This window comes from Cydia splendana, chromosome 3 (genome assembly GCF_910591565.1).
Source record: "Cydia splendana chromosome 3, ilCydSple1.2, whole genome shotgun sequence".
NCBI lineage: Eukaryota > Metazoa > Arthropoda > Insecta > Lepidoptera > Tortricidae > Cydia > Cydia splendana.
In genome coordinates, this window is record NC_085962.1 from 445,695 (window position 1) to 470,948 (window position 25,254).

General features: G+C 36.4%; 1 protein-coding gene across 1 annotated transcript in view; it reads left to right on the top strand.

The window, feature by feature from the left end:
- Window positions 1–356: 356 nt before the first annotated feature.
- LOC134806393 (protein O-mannosyl-transferase TMTC1-like) overlaps window positions 357–25,254 on the top strand; it is a 268,478-nt gene continuing 243,580 nt past the window's right edge. Inside the window, exon 1 of the mRNA XM_063779647.1 lies at window positions 357–701. Within this exon, the coding sequence (XP_063635717.1) occupies window positions 418–701 (284 nt within the window). The 5' untranslated portion in view covers window positions 357–417. The remainder of the gene's footprint in view (window positions 702–25,254) is intronic.

Here is a 25,254-nt window from a genome sequence, read left to right on the forward strand (position 1 = left end):
TTGATATGACCCGGATAAAAAATGGAAAAGAAAATAGTTAAGTGTTTAACATTACTTATATCAGTTCTTTTTTTAAATACGAACAGTAAGTATAAAAATACCAATAATGAAATTATTTAGGTAATGATTAATAGAATCATTTCATGACAATATTATATACTAAGTTAACTAAGTACGCATACGCGGTACAGCTTCCAGCCTCGTTGAAATCATTTTTGTCTTCTATTATTTTAATAGATGGGTATTGTATTATACTGTTAGCAAGAACGCAAATACTTTATTGTATCTATTTTTTACTAGCCTTTCGATTATATAAACAACAAATAACGAGTAAATAATACAAGTGCAAGTGATAAACAAAAGTGAAAGTCATAAAACCAATGCGAGTGACGAAAAAGTGAAGTGACCAAAAACAAAATGCGTCGTCGGCAATTACCACCCGTTCGCGAAGAACCAAAAAAAGTCATGTGTGATAACGACTGGATAATTTATACTCTAGTAGCTTCTATAGCTGCTATAACGTATTCTAACAGTTTGAACGGTGACTTCGTTCATGACGACATTCCGGCTGTAGTCACGAACGGGGATGTGACGGGAACGAACACGGTTGTGACAGTGTTTAAGAATGACTTCTGGGGCACGCCGATGAGTGATCCGGGGAGCCACAAGTCTTACCGACCGCTCACTACGCTGACTTTCAGGTGAGTTTAGATTATATTTACACTATTTTTCAATTTTATTGCCGGGAAAGCGCCGACTTTCAGTATTATTTCATACCTTGTCAAAGTGATAATAGTACGAGGTCCCTAGCGACTATCATATTGATTGTCACTGTGACAAGGTACGAAATTGTACTGATATTAAATTATTTGACTGTACCATTAATTAACACGACATATTTAAAACATAATTAATGTTCTTAACGGTATAATTAATTTTATTTATCTCTAGTAGCTCGCTACTAATCTAAAGCAATTATTTAATTAATAATGATTTCTAAATTAAAGGCTATTGACAAATTACGTAATTAAACAGGAACTGCCTACTAGGCACTTTTTTTTCTAATTACCTGTTCAAAGTCAAATCTTTTTAGTGTTGGTAAAGACTTAAGCCTTTGGAGAATATATTATTTTAATTATTAATTACAGCAGTAAAAAAAGTATTCCGGGACTTAAGATTCGCGGTGCAGGTTTTGGCATTTTTTAGAAAACTCGCCAAACAAAATGGCTCTAGACTGAACTTTCAGAACTATATATAGACTTATAAAATATTATATGTTAGATATATATTATTTTCTTCTGTAGAAAGCCGAATCGTAGGAACTCGAAATTTAAGTAAGTATTTTCATTAATTTCGAATTAAAAAATGGCACTATTCAATTCCTTACATTTTATTGAAAAATAAATTGTATGAAATAAAGTGTAGGTATAGCACATAATCGCAATATTTTACTGTCACAATAGCAATTTACCTACTTGTACCTATTCCATATTTCAAGACGGCTTCGTGATCTACCGTACGGAGCGTTTAATAGTAAGGGGTGTTTTGTGTACGATTGTCAGACTTTGACTGTCGTTTTTAGGGTTCCGTAGTTAAATTAGTTAGAGTTAGTTAGTTAGACGACCGGTCTGGTCTAGTGGATAGTGACCCTGTCTGCTAAGCCGATGGTCCTGGGTTCGAATCCCAGTAAGGGCATTTATTTGTGTGATGAACACTAATATTTGTTCCTGAGTCATGGTTGTTTTCTATGTATATAAGTATGTATTTATCTATACAAGTATGTATATCGTCGCCTAGTACCCATAGTACAAGCTTTGCTTAGTTTGGGGCTAGGTTTGATCTGTGTAAGATGTCCCCTAATATTTATTTATTTATTTATTTATTAAATTTTATATTGCTTTAATAATGCAATGGGTCCTAGAGTCGGACCAAGAAAAGTCTGCAGCGGATTTGATAGCCCACGCAGTGCAAGTGTTATTTATACGTCATAATTTCATAGAAGTTTGACGTTTAAAATAACACTAAACTTGCACTGCGTGGGCTATCAAATCCGCTGCAGACTTTTCTTGGTCCGACTATATCCAAACAGACATTCAATCATCTAAGGATTGAATATCTGTGTCTGTATGTCTGTGGATAGGGCAGTCTAAACAAGCCGGACCAACTGATACCATTAAAAAATCTATCGGACAGATGTAGGTATTTAGTATTTATCTACGAAAACAGTTTCGCTCTCGCTCGGTCAATAAGACTCTAGTTCGTAATAACTCTAAGCCGCTGTTGTAAGTAGTTAGACCACAAACCATGAAACTAGTGGTAATTATCTCGAAACCATCAATTACGGGACCCAATCGCACCCGTCATCCCCTTGTAGTGATGGGCGCAACGTTCCCGTTCCCGAACATTCCCGAAACTAGTAAACATGAAAATAATCAGTATTTTTTAATGTTAAAGGGTTCCGTGCTTCAAAAGAAAAATGGAACTCTCATAGGATCACTCGTGCGTCTGTGTGTCGCGGCCTATTTGCTCCGAAACTACTGGACCAAACAAGTTGTAATTTAGTACCTAACTAATACACATATAAGGCTTTTGTATTTTGTTTTTGCACCACCTATTGCATAATCGAATTTTGAAGCATGAGTCAGACCTAACAAAAAAAACATTGTTAAAAAAAAACAACGGGTTCCACTCCGGGAGTGCCAGCAGAAGTGAAAACTCAACGACATTGTAATTGTAACTCAAAATATTAATAACAGGGCCATATAGTGCAAAATGTCTGCAGCACTATGTATAATTGAGGTTAACGCCATCTAGCGTTGTATCGTCGCATTACTTGAAACCCCTAAGCACATCACTGTGAGTATTAATACCAGTTTGAGGGAAATTCACTAGATGGCATTTAAATGAAAAAACAATGACATTGTCCGTCACACATAATATAACATAACGTCACGCAAGCGCCCTGCGCCGCCTACATGAAACAGCACGCTCAGGCATACATTTTCGCCGTGCGGTAGAAAGAGAGGAGAGACGCCTTACGCGTTACGCCTTACGCTGTCTCGAGTTTATCATTTTTTCCCCACCTCAAAAAGTGCACAGCGCCGCTAAAGAAGTTTTCACTTCAAAAATTGTGCGAGGTGTGGAATCCTGGGATGGCGAGTTCGACTCGCACTTGGTTGGTTTTTCTAGTTGTTATGAAACCAATGTCTAAAGGATTATTCTAAAGAACAAAGCCTTACCCCCTAATTCATAAACGTCTACTAAAGTTGACAAGTCGATAATAATCGTTTGTCCCTTTCCGAAGTATTGATATGATGGAAAGGGACAAACGATTAAGGGGGTTAGTTTCCAAATATTCCAATAAAGAGTATATTTCGTATTGTATTGTATTCCTCAAGTCGCATCCCTAACCACAATACGCTGTGTCACTACCATAATTACAAAAGGCCTCAATTGTTATCAAAGTTTCTCTTTCACTCTTACCTAAACCCCCTTTAGAGAAAGGGGGATAGAATGCGAAAGGGGCCCATTCATCATGGCATCATTTACGCAGTTTAGTGGCATTTTGGAAATAACGAGAATGATACGGACTTGATTGATGTCAATTTGATCTCATTCTGACAACAAACATCTCCCACCCATGCATCTCACTCGTTGTAAAATTTTTAGGGTTCCGTACACAAAATGGCCAAAACGGTACCCTTAAATGTTTGTCTGTCTTTTCGCATGTCACAACCATGTATCTCAAAAACTATATGGTATATTTTCATCAAATTAAGATAATGGGTGTATTTTGTAAGGCGCTTAAGTTTCAAAGTTAAAATATACTAAATAGGTATATTATTATGTTATTAAGAAGGGCACTCAAAAAAGGCCTTGGTAAGCGTTGCAGTACTTGCAGTAGCATGTATAGTACGATATGCTCCTGGTTTTATAGATATTAGCCATTTTCAAAATTACCCCGCTTTTTAAGTTACCCAAAACGGCCATTTCAACTGAAATGAAACAAATACTAGACCAATCAAATCAAAATGTGACGTTCTCAAGCAAAAGGTACTACATTGTCGCTTACCATAAGGATGAAATTAGCTCGTGATACGAAGAACCTGTCAGAGCGTCCTTATGGCAAGTGACAATGTGGTACCTTTTGCTTGAGAACGTCACAAATAGGTACATACATCGAGATATCAATTTATTTTATTCCACCGCACCCGTACTGGTCTTTATTTATTCTTCGTGGATCGTAGCAATAATAATATATTATATCGCTTTATTATGAGAATACCGCCCAAATGTTATTGTAAGAGTGTTAACACATTTAAAAAAATATACGACATTCCATCATCTGTTATTCGGACAAGTGCGAGTCGGACGCGCGTTGAGGGTTCATTGATAGAATTTCGACACTGCATGATGGAAATAGAACGAGACAAATTCTTAGCCCCTTATTCATAAAACTTTAAGGGCCTGATTTAGTTAAATCAAAAAGAATAGATAGTATAGAGGGGTCCTGTCATTGTAAATTTTGTAGTCACTGTAAATTTACTGCCATCTATCGACACACGACTAAAACTCAAAATGAAAACGTATAAAGTTATCAAAAAATGTATATATGTATATGGATAAATGATTTTATTATTTTTATATCAGTTTGATCCATGTTCATTAACTGATATCTATGTGTTAAAATTGTTAAATATGAAACGGTGTCGTCACGCCATCTAGCCGAGGATAGGCTAAAGGTGTGTGCGCCATCTATTCGAGAATGACTTTTACTTGAATTCCGAGGCACGTTTTTTCCTTAGACTTTATTCGTCTTATGCGAAGTTACATATGTCTTTGGTTAAATTATGTTATATCCCTTTCTTACAAATACATAAGTCAAAATGACAGAAAAGGACAAAGGATTATTAGGTAATTGACCTCAATAGGGGATATTACTACAATGTTCTTCCGCCAGAGTGCAGCACTACCGACTCAGTAAATTCATAGACTAACTTATACATACTGTGCCTTAAACTGTTTTTTGACAAGTTTTCACAGACAATAAAATATGACATTAATGCATCAAGGCGGTTTGTTAACAAGGGCCTACCGGTAAGCGCGAAAATCGAAATTTAGTTATCTGCCTCTTTATCGCTCGAATACGCAAGAGTGATAGAGAGATTAGATAACGAAATTTCGATTTTCTTGTTTCGCGGTAGGCCATGTGATTGACGTGACGTGTGATGTGTCAATGTGGTTTGTTTACTGTATGTGCCACAAAGGTGCCATCTACGCAGAACTTTGTCTAATATTCCCTATTAGCTAATAATCGTTTGTCCTTTTCGCTACAAACCTTTGTAGCGCGTTTATGAATAAGGGGGTTAGTCATTACGTCGATAATCACGTCACAAACTCTTTATTACTCTGTATTTACATACATAATATGTTGAAATTTTTAGTATTTAAAAGGGGGCTACCGCAAAGTCTTTGTTCTCATATTTATTAATTTTATCGAGAAATCAAGGACTTCAAATGCCGTAAAAAATTCACACGAAAACTAGCCTGTATTTTCAAGGGCTTACTTATTATTCAGAGCCCACTGTATCCCACTGCTGGGCAAAGGCCTTCCCCCTCTTTTTCCACTCGTCTCTATTTAGTGCTATATCTGGATTAATAAAAATATAACGAAAACATGTCTAATTTTTTTTTATTTTCAGTTGTATGTCCATATATTACGAGTATTACATAGTAGGTAATATCATTTTAGTATAAAATAGCTAGTGACATTGTCGAGGGATCTAAAATACAAAAGTCTTATTAAGAAGTATTTTTTCTGAGTAATTAAGATAATAGGTGAAAACCCACGCGATACCTATTTCTTTCGCCGCAAGTTTTATGCGGCGCGCCACATCTTTTGTCCTCTTCTAATTTCCTGGCTTTACGCCCCTAGCCACGGAAGAAAGAATGAGCGCGCCGCGCCCCCTAGCAAATAATCCACCGTCGTAAAAATTAGATTCAGGTTGCATCCTTGAGGAACCCTAGAACATGATTACCCCACATAACGCCACGCAAAGCGACAACACAATATACATATCCGAAATACCAGTGAACCGTCACAAAATATCAGGATATGAGTTTCAATATGCCTTTTGCGGATTCAAGCTTTGAATTCATTCTGTATTCTTTTTTTTACTCCGATATCAGAAGTGTATATCCATGTTACGTTTTCTGCCCAATTTGTAAATGTTATTCCAAAATCAACCTTATATCACTACAGATTAAACTGCGTAGGTATTTTTCGGTATGTAAATGTAAATATTGTAATAGTTTTAGCAATAAGAGGAACCGTGTGATATGTAGATGGAAGGGGGGTAGGTTGTTCGTATTGTGTCGACAAATCGATTTATTGCCAGTTCGTTGGATATCTCTTGAAGGGGAAACTGCTGAGTTTTTATGATATATCTAGGGGGAAAGAGATATGTTTGTTATAAAAATGTGTACGAGATAAAAAAAAAAACAAAAGTCAAAGCGAATCTACTTTTATTAGGTGAGAAAACATGAAAAATTCTTCAACCATCATTTAAATAATGTACTCGTAATATAAATTTCTGCAGATTAAGTAGATGTCATACGCATCACGTTTTCGATAAAGTGGACGTTTGTGGAATGCCCTTTTAGTTTACCTAATTTCGGGGTTCAACTACAACAAGCACAATGTAAAATAAAAATCCCATTTCCACTAACCCATCGTAACATTATTCATATCACTATCGTCATCTACCTTCCCACAAATTTCCACTATCAGTTTCATGTCACAACCGTGTACCTTCCAACAAATTCCTGCTATCACAGTTTTATGTCACAACCGTGACCGAAGGATTCCGCGGAAATAGGTCAAGCGTAGACAATGGTCGATAATGTGACGGAGATAGGGTTACCAGTACGCCATTTTTTTTAAGCTCAATTTCAAACCTGTTATTAAATAAAAAGGCCCGAGGGGCACTTTTACACAAGTGTACGTTTTGAGTAAAAATAATCATAGCAATTGTTAAATACCATAAAAAAATATATTGTAAGTTGACAATTTACTTACACATAATATTTTACAGAATGATATTTAAAATTAAAATATTGTCCTCTACTTTTGATACACAAACCCTTGTTATAGTTAATAATTATCAACTATATGCCCAAGTAACAATCTTTGTCATTGTAGTTTTGAGCTAGCCTACATTCTGTTATCGTTGACGATTCATCTTCAATGACGATTCGGGACGAACAGTAAAGCATACTAATGGTGTAAAGAAAAAAGTTTACATATTAAAACAAGTGCGAGTCGGACTCGCGCACGAAGGGTTACGTACCATAATGCAAAAAACGGCAAAAAAAAAACAACGGGTTGCACTCCGGGAGTGCCGACAGAAGTGAAAACTCAATAACTAGTCCAAAATGTTTGCAGCACTATGTATAATTGACCCATCCTCCTTTCTATTGAAAAACTTTAGTTCCGAAATTGCTGGCCAGTGAACTTAAATTTGTAGCGTTAATTGTTTAAAATTCGAATAGAAATTGTAAAGTTACCTTGCAGACCTCGCATCTAAATATATTTGGTCATGATATTTTGAGTTTTATTCACCAGTGCTAGAGTTCACTTTTATTAGCGATTTCATCAAGATGAGACTTTATTGAATTATTGAATTATATTGGAGTGATATAAAGTTAGAATGTAACTGTGAGATCCTCGATTTTCAGCCCGTACAAGATTAGAACATTGAGCTTTATTGCTTAATATAAAAGTCCAGTTTTAAATAATTGACCTGATTATGATACGTTATGACTAAAGTTCTTTGGTGAATAACATTGTCCGTCACACATGACATAACCCAACAAACAATTAGGCGACACTTAGCACTTATTTTATCACCTAAAGACATATAACGGCTGGAGAATAGCTATATACTCTAAGCTTACAGGCTCTGGTGACATCAAGGTCTTTAAGAAGTCCATGTATAGCTTTAAGATCCACAGTAGCCGTTTTGGCCGCTATAATGGATCTTAAGCAGCTAGTGTTATAGCTCAAAGTGAATTCTACCACCTTAACATCTATATGAGTAATAAGCAGCTGCAATTTTCACTTAAGGTTCTAAACAGGCGATAAAAACTCTTTTATAGCTCCGTTACTCGCAATCGCTTCTTAACTCTCTTGTCTCACTTACAGTCGAAAAGAGAAGTTATGAGTCACTTTTATAGATCATGTAGTCGCAGACGGGCGTTATTCAATACCTTAGTACATCTTATAGTGTTATTAGAGTCTTACTTACAACCTAAGCCTATAGCGCCATGTTAATATGAATGAAAATGAAAATGAAAATGAAAGTTTATTGGTAACAATGGTTACAAGTCTGTTTAGTTAAATAGTACATTTAGTATATATTTTTCACCTACATACACAAACATGGTAAGTTGGGATTTTTTAGACATCAGACAAATTTACAATTTGGAAATTAATTACGTATACATTTATATCATTATATTACATTCATTTTACTATATATTTAAGATTCATTATTGTTTATGTGTTACATTAAAATTCACAATTTATCATTATATTATAAGCTAAGTGGCATGTCAAAAAATTCATTATAGTCGTAAAACATATTAGTAAGGAGCCACTTGTTTAATTTAGATTTAAAACCGGCGGTGGAAGTTGCATTTCTGACGCATTCCGGGAGGCGGTTAAATACTAATGGTCCGAGACAATAGACCGATTTCGCCGACTTCGCTAGTCTGTGACGCTCTGCTACTAATCTATCTGCGTATTTATTGCTACGTAGGGGGTACTTGGGATTTGTACCTCTGCATTTAAATAGCTCTCGATTGACGTATGTGAACACAGATACCTGTTGTATAAGTATACAGGGTAGGGGCATGATTTTAAAATCTATAAAGAGATCGCGGGCAGGGGCGTCGTTGGGCTTGCCGGCCATACCGCGGAGTGCTCGCTTCTGGAGAGGAGAAAACGCGGTACCAATCAGCAGCTTGGGCCCACAGCTCCGTACCGTATGTTAGTAACGAGTGGACCGTAGCAAAGTAGCATTCCCGCACCGCGGCCCGGCCGGCTGTTCGTGCCAGGCGGCGCAGTGCGAAACATGCCTTACCCAATCGGCTGCACACCTCATCTATGTGCTGCTCCCATGTAAACGCGCTGTCGAGGTGGAACCCGAGCAAGCGAGTACAGGACACTTGCTGTATGGGGGAGTCGTCTGCACACACGCGTAGGCTTTCACTGGGGTGGCCGTTTAATTTGATTATCATGAAACAGGTCTTGTTTTTGTTTAGTGCCAAACCGTTTGTTTTAAACCACTCGTTAAGCTGCAGTACTATGCTGTTTACGGCAGCGCCTAGTTCATTTTTCGTAGGCGTACTTATAACTGCCGTGACATCGTCGGCGTACATGTAGATATCCGCGCCTTTTACTGCCAGCGGTAGGTCGTTGAGAAGGATGCTGAAGAGGGTGTTTGAGAGGCAGGACCCCTGCGGGACCCCCAATAGGTTTTGGCGCTCCGATGATGTGACGCTGCCGCATCCTCCGACGACCACTTGGGTCCTACCGGTCATAAACGAAAGCAAAAGATTAAGTGCAGGGCCACGGATACCGTAATGCTTAAGTTTGTCTGCTACAAGCCCGTGGTCGGCAGTATCGAAGGCGCGTGAGAGGGAGGGTGAGAGGTATGACCGATGAATCAATAAGCAAAACAAAAATTGTTAATTAGAACGTAAATACTTAATAAAAATCGATAATTTTACTCAATATAGACATAATGTTAGTATTGTTGTATTTAAAACCGGACTTCACGTATATTGTGTAATTTTGCGAAAATTAAATACGGTGGACCACAATTTATAAAATATTATATTCAGATAAATATGCAAAGGATCAGAGGCCCTTTAAAATTTTGTTAGTAATACATATAGTTATTGACAGTGTAATTAATTTCGCCATCATAAATCCGCAGATAACACCGGCATCGGTGAACTAAAATAATTATTTGCTTTTATTTATCCGCCATTACATTTCACTTCAAGCTGTCACAGTGCAAGCTTACAAATAATAATACAAAATGGAAACATCTGCAACCAAAGCAGTCAGGGCTAAGGAAAAAATGTGCAATCACCTTCTTGAGTGTTACAAATATTGACTTTAAATGCTAATATACCATCTAAAGCTGAAAGTATCAACTATATAGCTCTACACTACTACTCAAACAGTTAGTAGTCGCTTATTTGGCACCCTTTTAAATCCTAAGTTGTTAATCAACGCTATTACAGCACTACTTTAGCGCTCTTCTACTACAACAGTTTGTAGTCACCTATATGCAACCCATATAGCTCCTAAAGAATTAATTAACACTATTGTAGCTCCACTATACCGCTCTTATGTCTCTTTTTTTATCCCCTAACCCTACTGTAGCACTGTTATAAATCTTACGGTGATAAAATTTGTGCCCAATCCGGGGTTAAAACGGGGTTATAGCCGGCTATAACTCCTATTTTTAGAGTGCTAACAACACCTAAAGAGTAAATAGGCGCTTATATAAATCTCTTGTAACCCTTAAATTTAGCGCCTAATGTTAGTTGGGAAGTCACGCAAGCGCCCTGCGCCGCCTACATGAAACAGCCGGCTCAGGCATACATTTTCGCCGTGCGGTAGAAAGAGAGGCGCCTTCGCGTTACGCGTTACGCTGTCCCGAGTTTATCATTTTTTCCCCACCTCAAAAAGTGCTCAGCGCCGCTAAAGAAGTTTTCACTTCAAAAACGGTCACCCATCCAAGTACTGACCCCGCCCGACGTTGCTTAACTTCGGTCAAAAATCACGTTTGTTGTATGGGAGCCCCACTTAAATCTTTATTTTATTCTGTTTTTAGTATTTGTTGTTATAGCGGCAACAGAAATACATCATCTGTGAAAACGGTTCGTGAGATACAGCCTAGTGACAGATAGACGGACGGACGGACGGACGGACAGCGGAGTCTTAGTAATAGGGTCCCGTTTTACCCTTCGGGTACGGAACCCTAAAAATTAAAAAAGAAATGCAATTATTTCGTTTTTAAACAATTTTGCTAGACAAATAATTTAACTTTATTTTAACCGACGTGCTATGCGATGGTATGTCGGTATTTTTTTTTAAACACGAACAATTTTAAATATCGGCATCCTTATACCTTGTAACTGGTAACCCTACACGGAGAGATGACAGAGATGAGTGGATGAAAAATGCGGGAAATTAAAAGATGATAGATGACTCGGTAATGACATTAGGGGTTTAAAGTGTTTTGGGATATGGAATAGTATTAATCATGGTGCCAGGGTAATGACATTAGGGGTTTTTAAGTGTTTGGGGATTCGAAAGAGTATTTGCAAGAACAGTATTAAAGGTATTGGATTGTAAGAAATAAATTATTTTTACCAATGTGCCTATTTTGCTTCAAAATATGCCCAGAAACTCAAAATTTAATTTAAAATTATTATTTTGAGGTGGGTATTTTGATATATATTTATAATGCTGATATAATATAGTATACCAGCACTTCTATCACGTAGTAACACTTTTATTTAATCAGGTTGTGGTATAGTTTGCATACCCTCCTGAGACTAAATGTACATTACAATGTACATAATCATGCAATCTAATTTTAACCTTTCACGAACCAAATAAAGTAGCATTTCTTTTGTTTCATTGTTTTTCAAAACAAACGAAATTCGTTCCAATTTACTTATAGAATAAGGTTCAAATTAAAAATATGAAAACTTTATATGCTGGGTCATACGAGGATATAGGTATAAAGACTGTTGGAACACAATAACGAACTCCAGTGAGGAGCGAAATAGGTACATTTTACGGTACCTCTTTTCCATTTAAAATTATATCTTCAAATTATGCAATTCACAACTGTACATGTAAATGTCCAAAACTACCACCGGGTTTAATTTCGTGAAAATGTCAGTAAATTAAATTCGGCAGGACTCATTATTTCAAAATTAGATATCAAATTATTATAAATAATAATATAAGATTCCTTGTATATTCGTTATAGTTATATGGCTACAAGGAATCTTATATTATTATTATTACCTTAATATGAAAAAAAAATGCGTTTTAATACTGCGGAAGTAGCGGAACCTTTATTTTTTACTTTTCCATAAAATTTGAAATTTAATCAAGTACTAAGTACTTGAAATTAGCTTTGGGCAACCGATCTACTCTGTGAAAAGTCTATTACTTACAGGCCCAAGTCGATAAGAAGGCAATTTTAATAGCTGAGCCTCGGATTCAGCCCAAATTGATTTTTTAAGCCCAGCTGCTTGGGATAGATCACGTCGGACAATTAATATTCTCAAGGCTATGAAACATGCCGATGAAATCGCTTGACGCTGACGTAAGAGGCGTCAATTTTGCTATCTAATTAACCATTGTAAGATGGTCAATCTAATATATTCTTAGCCTGACACATCACCTAAAGATTATATGTGCCAATTGTGCGATTTTCAACTAAAAGGGTTTTTAATGGTTGTCAATAAGGCGCTATTTCCATATAGATTCAGGGAAATCAACCTTATCGACAACCGGCAATGTACCTTTTGGTTGAAAACGTCACATATATTGTAATCTCTGTTATTACACCTATGATATATTAGAGTCACCATTGTTACGTCAAGTGGCTTTATCTACTTTCACACTAGATTGCGGTCGACGACGACAAAGTCATTTTCGCCACACCAGCTCCTAAAAGGCTCACGTTATTATTTAGAAACTGATGAGAAATGAAATTAGTTTTTTCCTTGCGTTGGTGAGGTGAAAAATGTTACGTTACACTCGGTTTTTTCCAGCCTCGTGCCTTGAAACTCTGAGGATTCCACTTTTCGGACCACTCGTTACGTTTGTGATTCAATTTAAGGAATCTTGCTCGGTTATCAATATTAGCACGGGGGCTTGAACAGTCAACTTAGCCCCCTTGTAAAACGAATCACTATTTTACTACCTGTCGCTAAGCACACTTGAACTGAATAGTTTCGATAATAATGCTGCCGTGCAATACTTAAACAACAGTAAGTGCAAAAAGTGAGTTTTGAGAAAAACGCAAAAAACCCTTTCAACCGTTTTTTTTTTGGTGGTCTCGATGATTATTTACAAATGCTTGAATGTCAAAATATAGCATGGAATACATGAAATACGAATACGTGAACACTTTTTTATTTTAACAATTATTGAATAAATTATTGCTATGTTTCAAAATTTTACAGTTTTACTGTACCCTCGGAAAGAAGTAAAAACACAATAAATGCAGAATAAAGTGCAGTAAAAAAGCGGATTACTGTAAACAACCCTCGTACACTAATAGCTACTTGAATGAATTGCAAGCTAAAGTACAGTATTCATAACTATTTACTTTACTTAGTATATATATTGATTGATTACTTCGAGATACCAACACTTCGTGGTACAAATAAGGTATGTTTATAAAAATACACGAATGTATATACATACAAAAAACACATCAATCATAAAAAATTAAATAAGTATCTCTTACTATGTAGTTGGAATTAGTAGTAGTAACCCGTAGAGTACCTATCATAAAAATCAGACTTCTTCCATGGCACTCAATCTTTATAATCAATTCCTACAGATTAATATAATCTAACTTTTGACTATGTCACATACAAATTCAATAAAAATGAGATCTTTATTTTCTCGTCTACATGCTGTAGTCTTACCACGAAGTTGACACTGACGTGACACTGACATATTCGCTAGCCTGTGCATAACTTTCTAACAATACATCTCGTTCATACGGGTCTGCGATGTTGTATAGAAAGTAGGTTACGCTGACGTTAGCGAATATGTCAGTGTCAAAGTCGTGGTAAGGCTACTGAATAAAAATACTAGTAATAAAAAGCTTTCACATACATTTATACAAGAATATCCATTATTACAAAAAAAAAAAGATTGAACGACTCTGTTCCAATTGAATATGATTTAAATTTCATCGAACTGCGGGCACATCGGGCTTTAAGAGGATAGGGGATTATTAAGGACCGTGTTTGACAACTTTTGTCCTACAATGTGGCTAATCTATCTAAATGAAACGACACTTGAAAGCTAGTTACATATCTCTGTACGGTTACCATCAGTTTGTCACTGACATAAACGCCGTCGAGAACGTAATTTACTTTCTATACATCCCGTTTGCACTAATATGCGAGTGCGAGCGAGATGTATAGAAAGTAAATTACGTTCTCGACGGCGTTTATGTCAGTGACAAACTGATGGTAACCGTACAGGTCTCAGGCAGTAAATACATTTGAAAAAGCGAAACGACAGTTTAAATCACAGTAAGTGAGCTTAGTTTACTGCATTTTAATTAGTAACTATGCTGAAAAATCAATTACATTTCAAACACAGTACAAATATTTTAGAACATTTATATTGTACTGCATTTTAAACAGTTTTTGGCGTAAGTATTAACTTCTCTTTACTTGTTAATATAGGATTAACGTGAGACATTTACTGTATTTTAATCAGTAAAGTCTCAAAATTCACAGCCGACAACTTTATTACTGCAGTTTAGTTAGTTATACCTCAATAATTTACTAAATTCTTCTGATTTACTGTACATGGATGCTGCGATTTTTATATGTTCCCATTATCATAATCGCACGTGGACTATATACATGTGTGCGTCTTGACATGGTGGTCCAAAATCAAGAAAAAACAAAAAAATCGCAAAAGTAGCACTTACTGTTGTCTAAGTAGTGCACGGCAGAGCATTAGATTACCTATGTTATTATTTTTTAATAGTTATTCAAAAATTGTTGCGATATTAAACTATTAGACAGGAAATCAAAAAAAAATATATAATAGACTAGTTACTAAGTACTTGATAAATATTTTGATAATGCCGTAAAATTACGTCATATTTTCTATTAATACATAATAATATATTTAATTGTTGTTGTTATTTAATTATTTATGTTAATTTTTTTATATTTTTTTTCATACTTATTGCTGTATTTAATTATTACTTCGATTAATTATAAGTATACAGGGTGATTCATGAGACGTGAGCAGGACTAATCCTGCACACTCAGTAACTGATAATTGATCGATCACCGTCGTATTTAGGTGAAACAGCCAGATTTTTTCCTATTTTTTTACTTTTTGGTTAGGGCAAATTTAATCCTCCACAATCATGGTCACCCTACAAGACCTAATTAATAAGCATAAAACCTCTTTAATTTTTGATTACGAAGAAAATAAACTGTCAAACTTGAGTGAGATACGAGTTTTCAAAAGTAACCAGACCGCGATGACAGTGGTGACATTCAATTTGACACAGAATATCGGTAGTTTAGTATTCTAATTTTAGGGCGACCACGCATGTCGTAAATAAATTAATAACTTTTTTTTTCAACACGACTAGAAAATTAACGTTAACCTCACTAATACTGATACGAAAGTGTTGCTTATAATCTACGAAATGCGCAGTATTAGTCCTGCTCACGTCTCCTGAATCACCCTGTAGATATGCTTTTAACAAATAAATATTATTGAATGACACATGAAGAATCATCGTTCAATGATTTCGCTTGGAACGAAACGCGTTTCTCATGGCCCTCGAGATAGATTTCACTTTAAATTTGGGATCAAGGACAATCCTTATAGGGAAATATGAAGTCAGGTTTAAAAGAAATTCCTTTGGAACGAGTTGACGCTTCCGAGCGAGTTGGTCTGAGGATGAACATGGACAAGACGAATATCATATCAAATGCCCGTGTAGCACCAACTCCTGTTACAATCGGAGACTTTACACTTGAAGTTGTAGACGATTATATACACCTAGGACAGACTGTCCAGTTAGGTAGGTCCAACTTCGAGAAAGAGGTTAATCGACGAATCCTACTCGGTTGGGCAGCGTTTGGTAAGCTACGGCACATCTTTTTGTCCAATATTCCGCAGTGTCTCAAACGTGGCCGCTTACTGTGTGCCTCATAAGAAGGCTCAAAGTCACCCAAAGGGCAATGGAGAGGGCTATGCTTGGAGTCTCTCTGCGTGATCGCATCAGAAATGAGGCCATCCGCAGCAGAACCAAAGTAACCGATGTAGCCCTCTGAATCGCTAAACTTAAGTGGCAGTGGGCGGGGCACATTGCCCGTAGAACCGATGGCCGTTGGGGCGGAAAGGTTCTCGAGTGGCGACCACGTAGCGGAAGGCGCAGCGTGGGTAGACCCTCCACAAGGTGGACTGACTACCTGGTAAATGTCGCGGGAGTCCGCTGGATGCGGGTGGCGCAGGACCGGTCATTGTGGCACTCTTTGGGAGAGGCCTATGTCCAGCAGTGGACGTCCTCTGGCTGATATGATGACGATGATGATGATGAGTCAATAAATATAATATTCTTTAAACTAAAATAACTCTAAATAATTTATTATTTTTGACTCATTTTGTTGTAAAGGGCATGATTAATGTGAAACTGAGAGGTGATTTATTTCAAACAACACAAACTTCTTGTGATCAAAAGCTTGATTAAATTACAGAGTTTGAAGTCGCGTCTGGGAAAACTTCAGATTATAATAGGTATTACAGATGTAAAATCACATTCATTCCGACTAAGTATCGTCAAAATAATTAAATAAAAAAGAAATATGCCGAAAATAGTCCTACTTTGATCACCCGGGGGTAATTATGCTCCAATTCTATAAAATTATTTAACTTTAATATAATACGTAGTACAGTTCTAAATATGTTATACTGTGTATTCTGTATTATTTCTGTAAACGTATATAACTCTGTGTTTCTAAGTAAACTATAGGTAGGTGAACAATATTCATAATTTACTCATTTTGGAAAAAACATATATTGGTGTCTTGGTGATAGGTGCGTATCTCACGCACGACATTCACTTCATTTCGCATGCACCAATCAGCGTGCGATCTTCAAGGTCGTATCAAAAAAATACCAAAACCATAACAAATTTTAAGACGAATCCAGCAACATAACAACTTGTTTGATGTATTCAAAAGGTACTTAAATACACAATACACTCCCTTTTTTAATTATCTTTCGTTACATTTAAATAATCACGGTTATTTAGCAGTGGCGCTAGTGTGCACGTTGATGGGCTCTTAAATCTGAATCTGGCTCCTTGTAAAACTTCTAATTATTGTTAGAACGTAATTTAGGTTTTAATAATTGGCGCCATAAATATCTGAGAGCTTAATGGCTCCTCATTAAGGAAACTAGAGTCTAGTTATTTTCTGTTTACTGCCCTAGGGCGATAATGAACTGTGTTTTATGCGATAATGATGGTGAATGTTAGGAAATGGTTAGTCGTGAAAAATGAAAAGATTCTCTTTAAATTATTCACTAGAGATTAAATTTAGAGCATATATTTTTTATAAGTATTATATTATGGGTGTCATATATTATGTTGACCGTTTGTGAATTATTTGCTGTACAAGAGTTGTAGCTAGATTTTTATTTATTGCCAGCAAAATTTTTGTATGCGGTCCAAATGATTTAATGGCTATTTATTTAACAGATTATTTTTAAAAACGGCTGATCATTAATTACTTCCCTTATATATCCCTACCTCTGACTGATTATTGATGTCAATACATAATATTTTGTGCATTTATGTATACAGGGTGATTCATGAGACGTGAGCAGGACTAATCCTGCACACTCAGTAACTGATAATTGATCGATCACCGTAGTATTTAGGTGAAACAACCACACTTTTTCCTATTTTTTAACCTTTTGGTGAGGGCAAATTTAATCCCCTACAATCATGGTCACCCTACAAGACCTAATTAATAAACATAAAACCTCTTTAACCGTAATGAGAGCATTTTCATTACGAAGAAAATAAATTGCCAAACTTGAGTGAGATACGAGTTTTCAAAAGTAACCAGACCGTGATGACAGTGATGACATTCAATTTGACACAGAATATCGGTAGTTTAGTATTCTAATTTTAGGGTGACCATGCATGTCGTAAATAAATTAATAACTTTTTTTTTTCAGCACAACTAGAAAATTTACGTTAACCTCACTAATACTGATACGAAACAGTTGCTTATAATTTACAAAATGCGCAGTATTAGTCCTGCTCACGTCTCCTGAATCACGCTGTATAAAGTTAAAATGTTTGAACAAAGAAAATATAAATTCACGCACAATAATAAAATAAGTAGGAATGAGACTTAATTTGTATGCACCAAAAATATTACTATATTATGAACATTAATTACCTACATAATTTGAGGTTATATATTATGATTTCTTTATAATTTTATAAGTAAAGAAATTTATTTATATATTTAAACTTTATTGCACGATAACAAAATGTACAAATGGCGGACTTAATGCCTAAATTCCATGAAATAATTGAAGTAAGACTCGGCAAGGTGGAAAATACCGCGTCAGTGAGTTTTCTAACATTATTGTACATAATAGACACCGTGAGCCCAATTCAAATTTAACAAATTGTTATGGTATTGATTATATTTTGATATGACCTTGAAGATCGCTCACGCTGACTGGTGCATGCGAAATGAAGTGAAAGTCGTGCGCGAGATGCGTGCCAATCACCGAGACGATCGTGAAGGTCGTGTCAAAACCGTTACAAGTTGTTAAATCTGAATTGGACTCCGTATTTCTTACAACTTGTCGTTTGTAATGTCTCCACAATCTGGTAAATATTTCAGTTTTTGAGTAATGAAGACTCCTAATTAAAATAAGTCGAAGACTATTTATAGTAATGCTGCGAAATGTCTAATTACAACCAGGGGCCCGATTTTTGAATTTTGACCGCTCGATTTCGTGTATTTCGTTCAATAATATCTCCGGTACTAGGCATTTAAATTCTACTAATAGAATTGAAAACTAGTGGTTAATACCACTCGATTCGCATATTCTATCGCTCGTATTTCAAAAATTAGCATTTCTCCGTTATCCACCGATTTTCGTGCCGAAATCGAGCGATCGGGATTCAAAAATCAGCCCCCAGAGTTGAAACAGCCTCATTGTCAATATTATAATTAAGTATATTTGCACATTATGAACACATACTTTTAATAATATTTAAAACTAAATAATTATATCAATAATGTAATTCCGACAGTGTATTCCCATTTGTCCCAACGATGGACTAAACCGAAAGAGTTGGTTTGGTATTGGTTGATCCCCCACATCTCCACTCCACCTAAGTAGTCGGGCAGCCTTGTTGAGCTTACTGAGAGGCTTAGTCAATTTGTGTCAAAATGTCCTATAATATTCATTTTATTCATTCATTTACACTTCCTACTTGAAACGCAAAATAATGCCAAAGAGAGGCCTCAATTATAATAACAAGAAATAAACCAAATCCTGCAAAACACCGAAACAACAAAATAAACGAATAATTTATTTAAAGCACGGTAATGACAGCGCGACATGGTAATGACCGTCGAGGCCACGGTAATGACTCGCCGCGTGAACACCGTAAAGTGCGTTGGGGTTGATGAGAACGAAACAAATCTGAATAACGAGTTTCTACTAAATCCGAGGACTAAGTTATTGGCAATGTGTGTTTTATTTGTTAATGGTGCTATGAATGTTCATGTCATCTCAAAATTGAAGTAAATATACATAAGTATAATTAACACATAGTAAGTAATACATAGTAATACAGCTAGTGTAACAAACATTAATTATATAGGGAAATTAATCAAAAAAGCAGATTCATTCCTAGGTAACGATATAAAATATGGAAGTATTTTTTGTGCTCCTTATGTATGAGTATAACCTATCTATAGTTATTATTATATATCATTGGCGACAGGTCTGTGCGTTGACGGCTTAAGGCGTGAGAAACAAACCAACTGGGCAATTGATACTAATTTGAATAATATAATAGATAATTTAGGTTTAATTAATATGTAGCACTTTTAAACACCATTTTTTTGTAAAAGACATAATTTAAGCTTATGACTTAATCATATAATAATGTTATCGGGGTTTTAAGACATGAAATAAGTGCTTTTCTATCAGTGTAGGTTAAAAAGATTTTTTTGTTAGCCTATTTTAGTGTCCCACTGCTGGGCAAAGGCCTCCCCTCTTTTTCTCCACTCAACCCTGTCGTTTGTACGTTCCCGCTAATCCGGATAAAATGCGTCCAAGTCGTCCCGCCATCTCCTTTATTATCCGGGTTGGCGGGAACGTACAAAGGATAAAAATGGTATGTCATTTTAAATAGTTAACGCTTAGAACTTCAATATTACATATTATTTAGCAAAGCAATGATTTTGACGATGAAGATAACCGGAGCCCAGTTCATGTGAGAGTAAGAGTCAACTTTTTACGCTTTTATACTTATTTTGATATCTACGACGTTTTAGATCGCTCGCGCTGATTGGTGCATGAGAAATGAAGTAAAAGTCGTATGAGATGCGCGCCAATCAACAAGACGATAGTTAAGGTCGTATCAAAACCATAGCATTTCGTTAAGTCTGAATCGGACTCCATATCATTAGTGGATTAAATTGACATTAAGGCAAAAGTTCAGGCGCTCAATGAACTTCTTTATTGGGCGCGTAATCTTTAATCTTACGCCATTTATACACAATAAGGGCCACTTGCGCGCTCCAGGGGAGTTAACTGCTTATACACCGAGTTAACTCCGAGTTTAAACGTTTACCGCTGAGTTAATTTTATTGTCTAACCTTTATCGGTATTTTTGTTTTGTATTTGACATTCCACTACCATCACATTCCACTACATGTAGGTACAGTCGCCGTCAGATATATCGGAGCAGCCAAGGTGGTCACAAATATCTGAACACGCGTCTTGGTCAAGGCGTTAGAGTGTTCAAAATTTTTGAGCACCTCGGCCGCTCCTAAAGTATCATTCTATATATGGAACTTGCTAACTATGTAAACAACAGTCACTAGTAAATTCATCATTCTTATCATTCTTTGACAATTTCAATATGGCGGTTTGTTTACATAGTTAGCAAGTTCCATAGAATAACACATTATATATCTGGTGGCGACTGTACAAACAAGGGAAAATATCAACATAATTATGGTAATTTTACTAAAATATACACCGGACCCCGGATGTCCCGCTTGACCTAATTCCAATGATCCATGGCCCCGGAAACATCATTACAGTAATTAACTCCTTGTGAGGAACCTTTATAATTTACATTTCCTTTAAAATAAGTCAAATACTTTAGAGCATTTTTAACTGGTCACTTTTTGTGAAAATCTCTACACATTGACATTGATACCCATAGAAACACAAAACCGCAGAAATATTGAAATGGGAAATTTTCTATAAGTATGTTTTGAATGTAATTAACTTTTATGGCGCATCAGTTACATAGGTACTGTAATGTGATGTAAACGTCTTTGCAATAAATAATAAATATATACCAAATGTATTCAATATCCACTTAAAATGGATTTGTGAAAATATGAATGAAAATTATTAACGACTACTACGCGGAATAAGTAAGTCGAGAAGGTTTAATTCTATAAACCTGTTTTGAGTGGTCTTTAGTGTATTTTGATATCTCTTTCGGTTCAGTAAACTGTCAAATTAAATGTAAAATGATTTATGGATTGTAGTGAATTGGAAGGTGGAAGTTTCAGAGTGTTTACTGAAAATTTGTGGAAATTCGAATTTTAAGTTCGATACTCTTACCTTAAATGTATGAAAATATGTCCCCTTCTATGCCATTTATAACTTTGAATACAATAATTATAGGTATATCGATCTTTAATAATTATATCAGCATGGTTATAAATTCCTGTTAAATAAAAAAAATAGGTAATTTCCACAACTAGGGAATAAGTACTGCAATCAGGATCGTATCATAACAAAATCAATCAAATGATAAAGTCAACATAGGCGTCTTTATCTCGTTCCATCAGCCTTAGATATATACATAAGAGTAGTATATCAGAAAATACCTCGAAAGTCATTACCGTTCGTAACCTTGTCGATACTGCAAGTCATGTCACAGCCGTGTCAATCAAATTATGAATTCACGATGTCTAAACATAAGAGTTGTATATTATAAGGACATAATTATTATATCAAACTGTTATGGCTCTTCTACACGATGGGCCAGCGCCGGCCACTCCAAGGGACGCATGTATGCGTTAGAGGGAGCAAGTAATATTGCTATCTCATTCTACCGCATGGCTGCGTCCCTTGGAGTGGCCGGCGCTGGCTCATCGTGTAGAGGAGCCATTAAGTCGGAATACGTTTTCTTTTCTCGTATCGTTGGCCTTACATCAGACATAAGAGTCGTATATCAGAAAATACCTCGCAAGTCATTACCATCCATAACCTTTTCGAGAGGTGGGGCTCACGTCGAGAATGATTTGTGAGGGTGGCCCTGTCACAGATCACCTATCACTGGATAGAGCATGCAGTGTGACTTAAACGGCGGTAGCTGAGAAATTCAGGCGTTCAATTTTAGCACCATATGACCTCTAATAGTATTTATGGTGCTTACAGTACATCTTCTTCTTCCTCGGTCCCTTACTGCTGAGGATCGCGACCATGTATGCTACGTCTCCACAGTGTGCGATCATAGGCCATATGGGTCACGCACTGCATGTTGCCGCCAACCACCCTCTTCACAACATCAGACCATCTCGTGGGTGCTTTTCCTCCAGGTGCTTACAGTACATAAGGTGTTAATTTACCGTCCTAGTGCGGTAACTAGCACAATACGCACACCGTATGTCGAAAAGGGATATTTATGTGCTGTAAAACGTTGTACGAGTACAATACACGTGCAAAAAGGTAATTCGCAACTCGTATCGATGTAAAACACTCCCTTCGGTCGTGTTTTAATTTATCGCCACTCGTTGCAAATTTCCTACATTTCGCACTTGTATCGTAATGTACTACTGTGCAATGTACGTAATTATACTTATAAGGGCTCTTAAAATTCAAAGGCCGAAGTTACTAAACGGGACGAAATCAATGATATTATATAACTATACATAACTATGTAGTCATACAATAGGAGTTCATACATTAGGAGCATATAAAATACTTACCTATTTATTTAATTACCTACGTATGAAATAGCATAAATTTTCGTTTATCATTCATATTTGTCATGCTTTTAGTTAAACATAAGCTTGTCTCTTTCTCTTTTCGTGAGCTTGTTAGCACGTGCACATTTCTCGCTTGCTTAGGCGCAATTATAGGCAACGTGTACAATTTGTACAAGATAAGTGCTCCAATTTTATAATGTAACATCTAGTGAGCAGCAATCCATGACCTATGTAAATCAAGGTTCGGATAAAATAAAAGTTGTTCCCGATTGAGTCGTCGAACGGTTTAGTGAGTTATTTCACTAACTTTCTGCCCTTGCTATCAACATGTTTGTTGGCCTCTAGGGAAAATGGGTGTTGGGATTTATCGCTCACTGTTATTATAATATAATATATTATATTTCTTATGCCACAGGGCGGTCACGCCATTGTACGGAAATCATTTTTTTTTTCATATTTTTGGCTTTTGTGCTTACCCAATTATTTGTTACAAGTTTTTAAAGTGCATTTTAGACCTATGTTCGTGATTTTTTCTATCAAATGAAAGTCACGATTCGAATTGATTCACTCTCGAGAAAGGTTTCAAAATTGCTAATTAAATTTATGGCAGCCGTATTGTGATCCAAGAAAGCGCTACGACTTTTTTTTAACTTCGTTTTCTGAATGCACGGGGCTACAACTCAAAATCAACCTTCGCACATTGTGACAAGGTTCAAGATGTCGTGCCGCACACGATAGGCGTGGCGTTCAAAGTGTTAAATACTCTATTACTCATAAGTTCTATCAATTCACTTCGACTTTGAAAGTAAAAGGTCTACCGCAGAGCACTTAGAAAACTTTATATTTGGAAGTTCTAAATTTAATTATCTAAATATATAAACGTGAAAGACCTGACTGACTGACTGACTGACTTAAATCAACGCACAGCCCAAACCGCTGGGACTAGAAAGTCCAAATTTGGCAACTAGATTCCTTATAAGGTCTAGGGGTCCACTAAGAAAGGATTTTTCAAAATTCATCCCCTAAAGGAGTGAAATGGGGGTCCAAAATTTGTATGGGGAAACAAGATTAGTTAGACTATTTTATTCCAAATTTCACAGGAGTATTTCTAAAGATAAATGAGTAAACACGTGTTTCAGGTTTTTTGAAAATTGAACCCCTAAGAGGGGGAAAAGTCCCCAATAGGGGTGATATCTCAAAATATCAATATGGGTATCGTTTTCATAGTATTTTGAGACGCTAATAACAAAAATGGCATCAAAATTAAAATTAACGTAGCCGAAGTGAACAATCATCCCCCTGGTGGGGGTGCAATGGGGTTGAAATTTCAAAATATCAATATGGGTATCATTTCCATGGTTTTGTGGGACGCTAATTACAAAAATGGGATCAACATTAAAATATAACGTAGCCGACGTGAACTATGGCCCCTGGTGGGGAATGCTAATTACGAAGATAGCATAGACGGTTGTAACATACACGCTGATTTACAGCCACACGTGATCCAGACTTTTGAGAATGCAATGCCTTAAAGTAATTTTTTTTAGGTATTAGCTCAGGGAAAATTTCACTAATACCTACAATGGCTGTTGAATTGTTGGATATTGATGGGACCATGTTGGCTCACACCGTAGTACCTATAATTGGAGATGGAGCCTGTCAGGCCGCGTAGCCAAGATGCCAATCGCTTACTCTCCGTAGCGATCGAAACGCAACTGTCACTGTCGCGCTAATATGGAAGAGTGATAGAGAGACATAATGCTTTTCGTTGTCGAAGCGATAGCGATTGTAACCTTGGCTAGGCCGGCTGTTTCGCGCCATCTCCTATCTTCTGCATGATACGCAGGTGATGGCCAGGGAGGTGCGCGAGCAAATCATTAGTCACGTGGTGGCCAACTGGGAGGAGTTTGTTATTATGTCTCATTAACAGTAACGGTGATAATTACTCCAGCTCCGTTGAATACTGCCTTGAAATGTCGCGCCCGTTTACTTACAGTAGTCTCTGCGAGTTGGTAGCGGCAGGACAACTGTTTCCGTGGGTTTTCGAAGTTTACCGCAACAATGAGCTATATATGAGAGTTGGTACTGTGGGTAATCCGGTGGGCCGACTAAGATTTTCAAGTGATTTGTCTAGCGGTCATTTTGACGTAT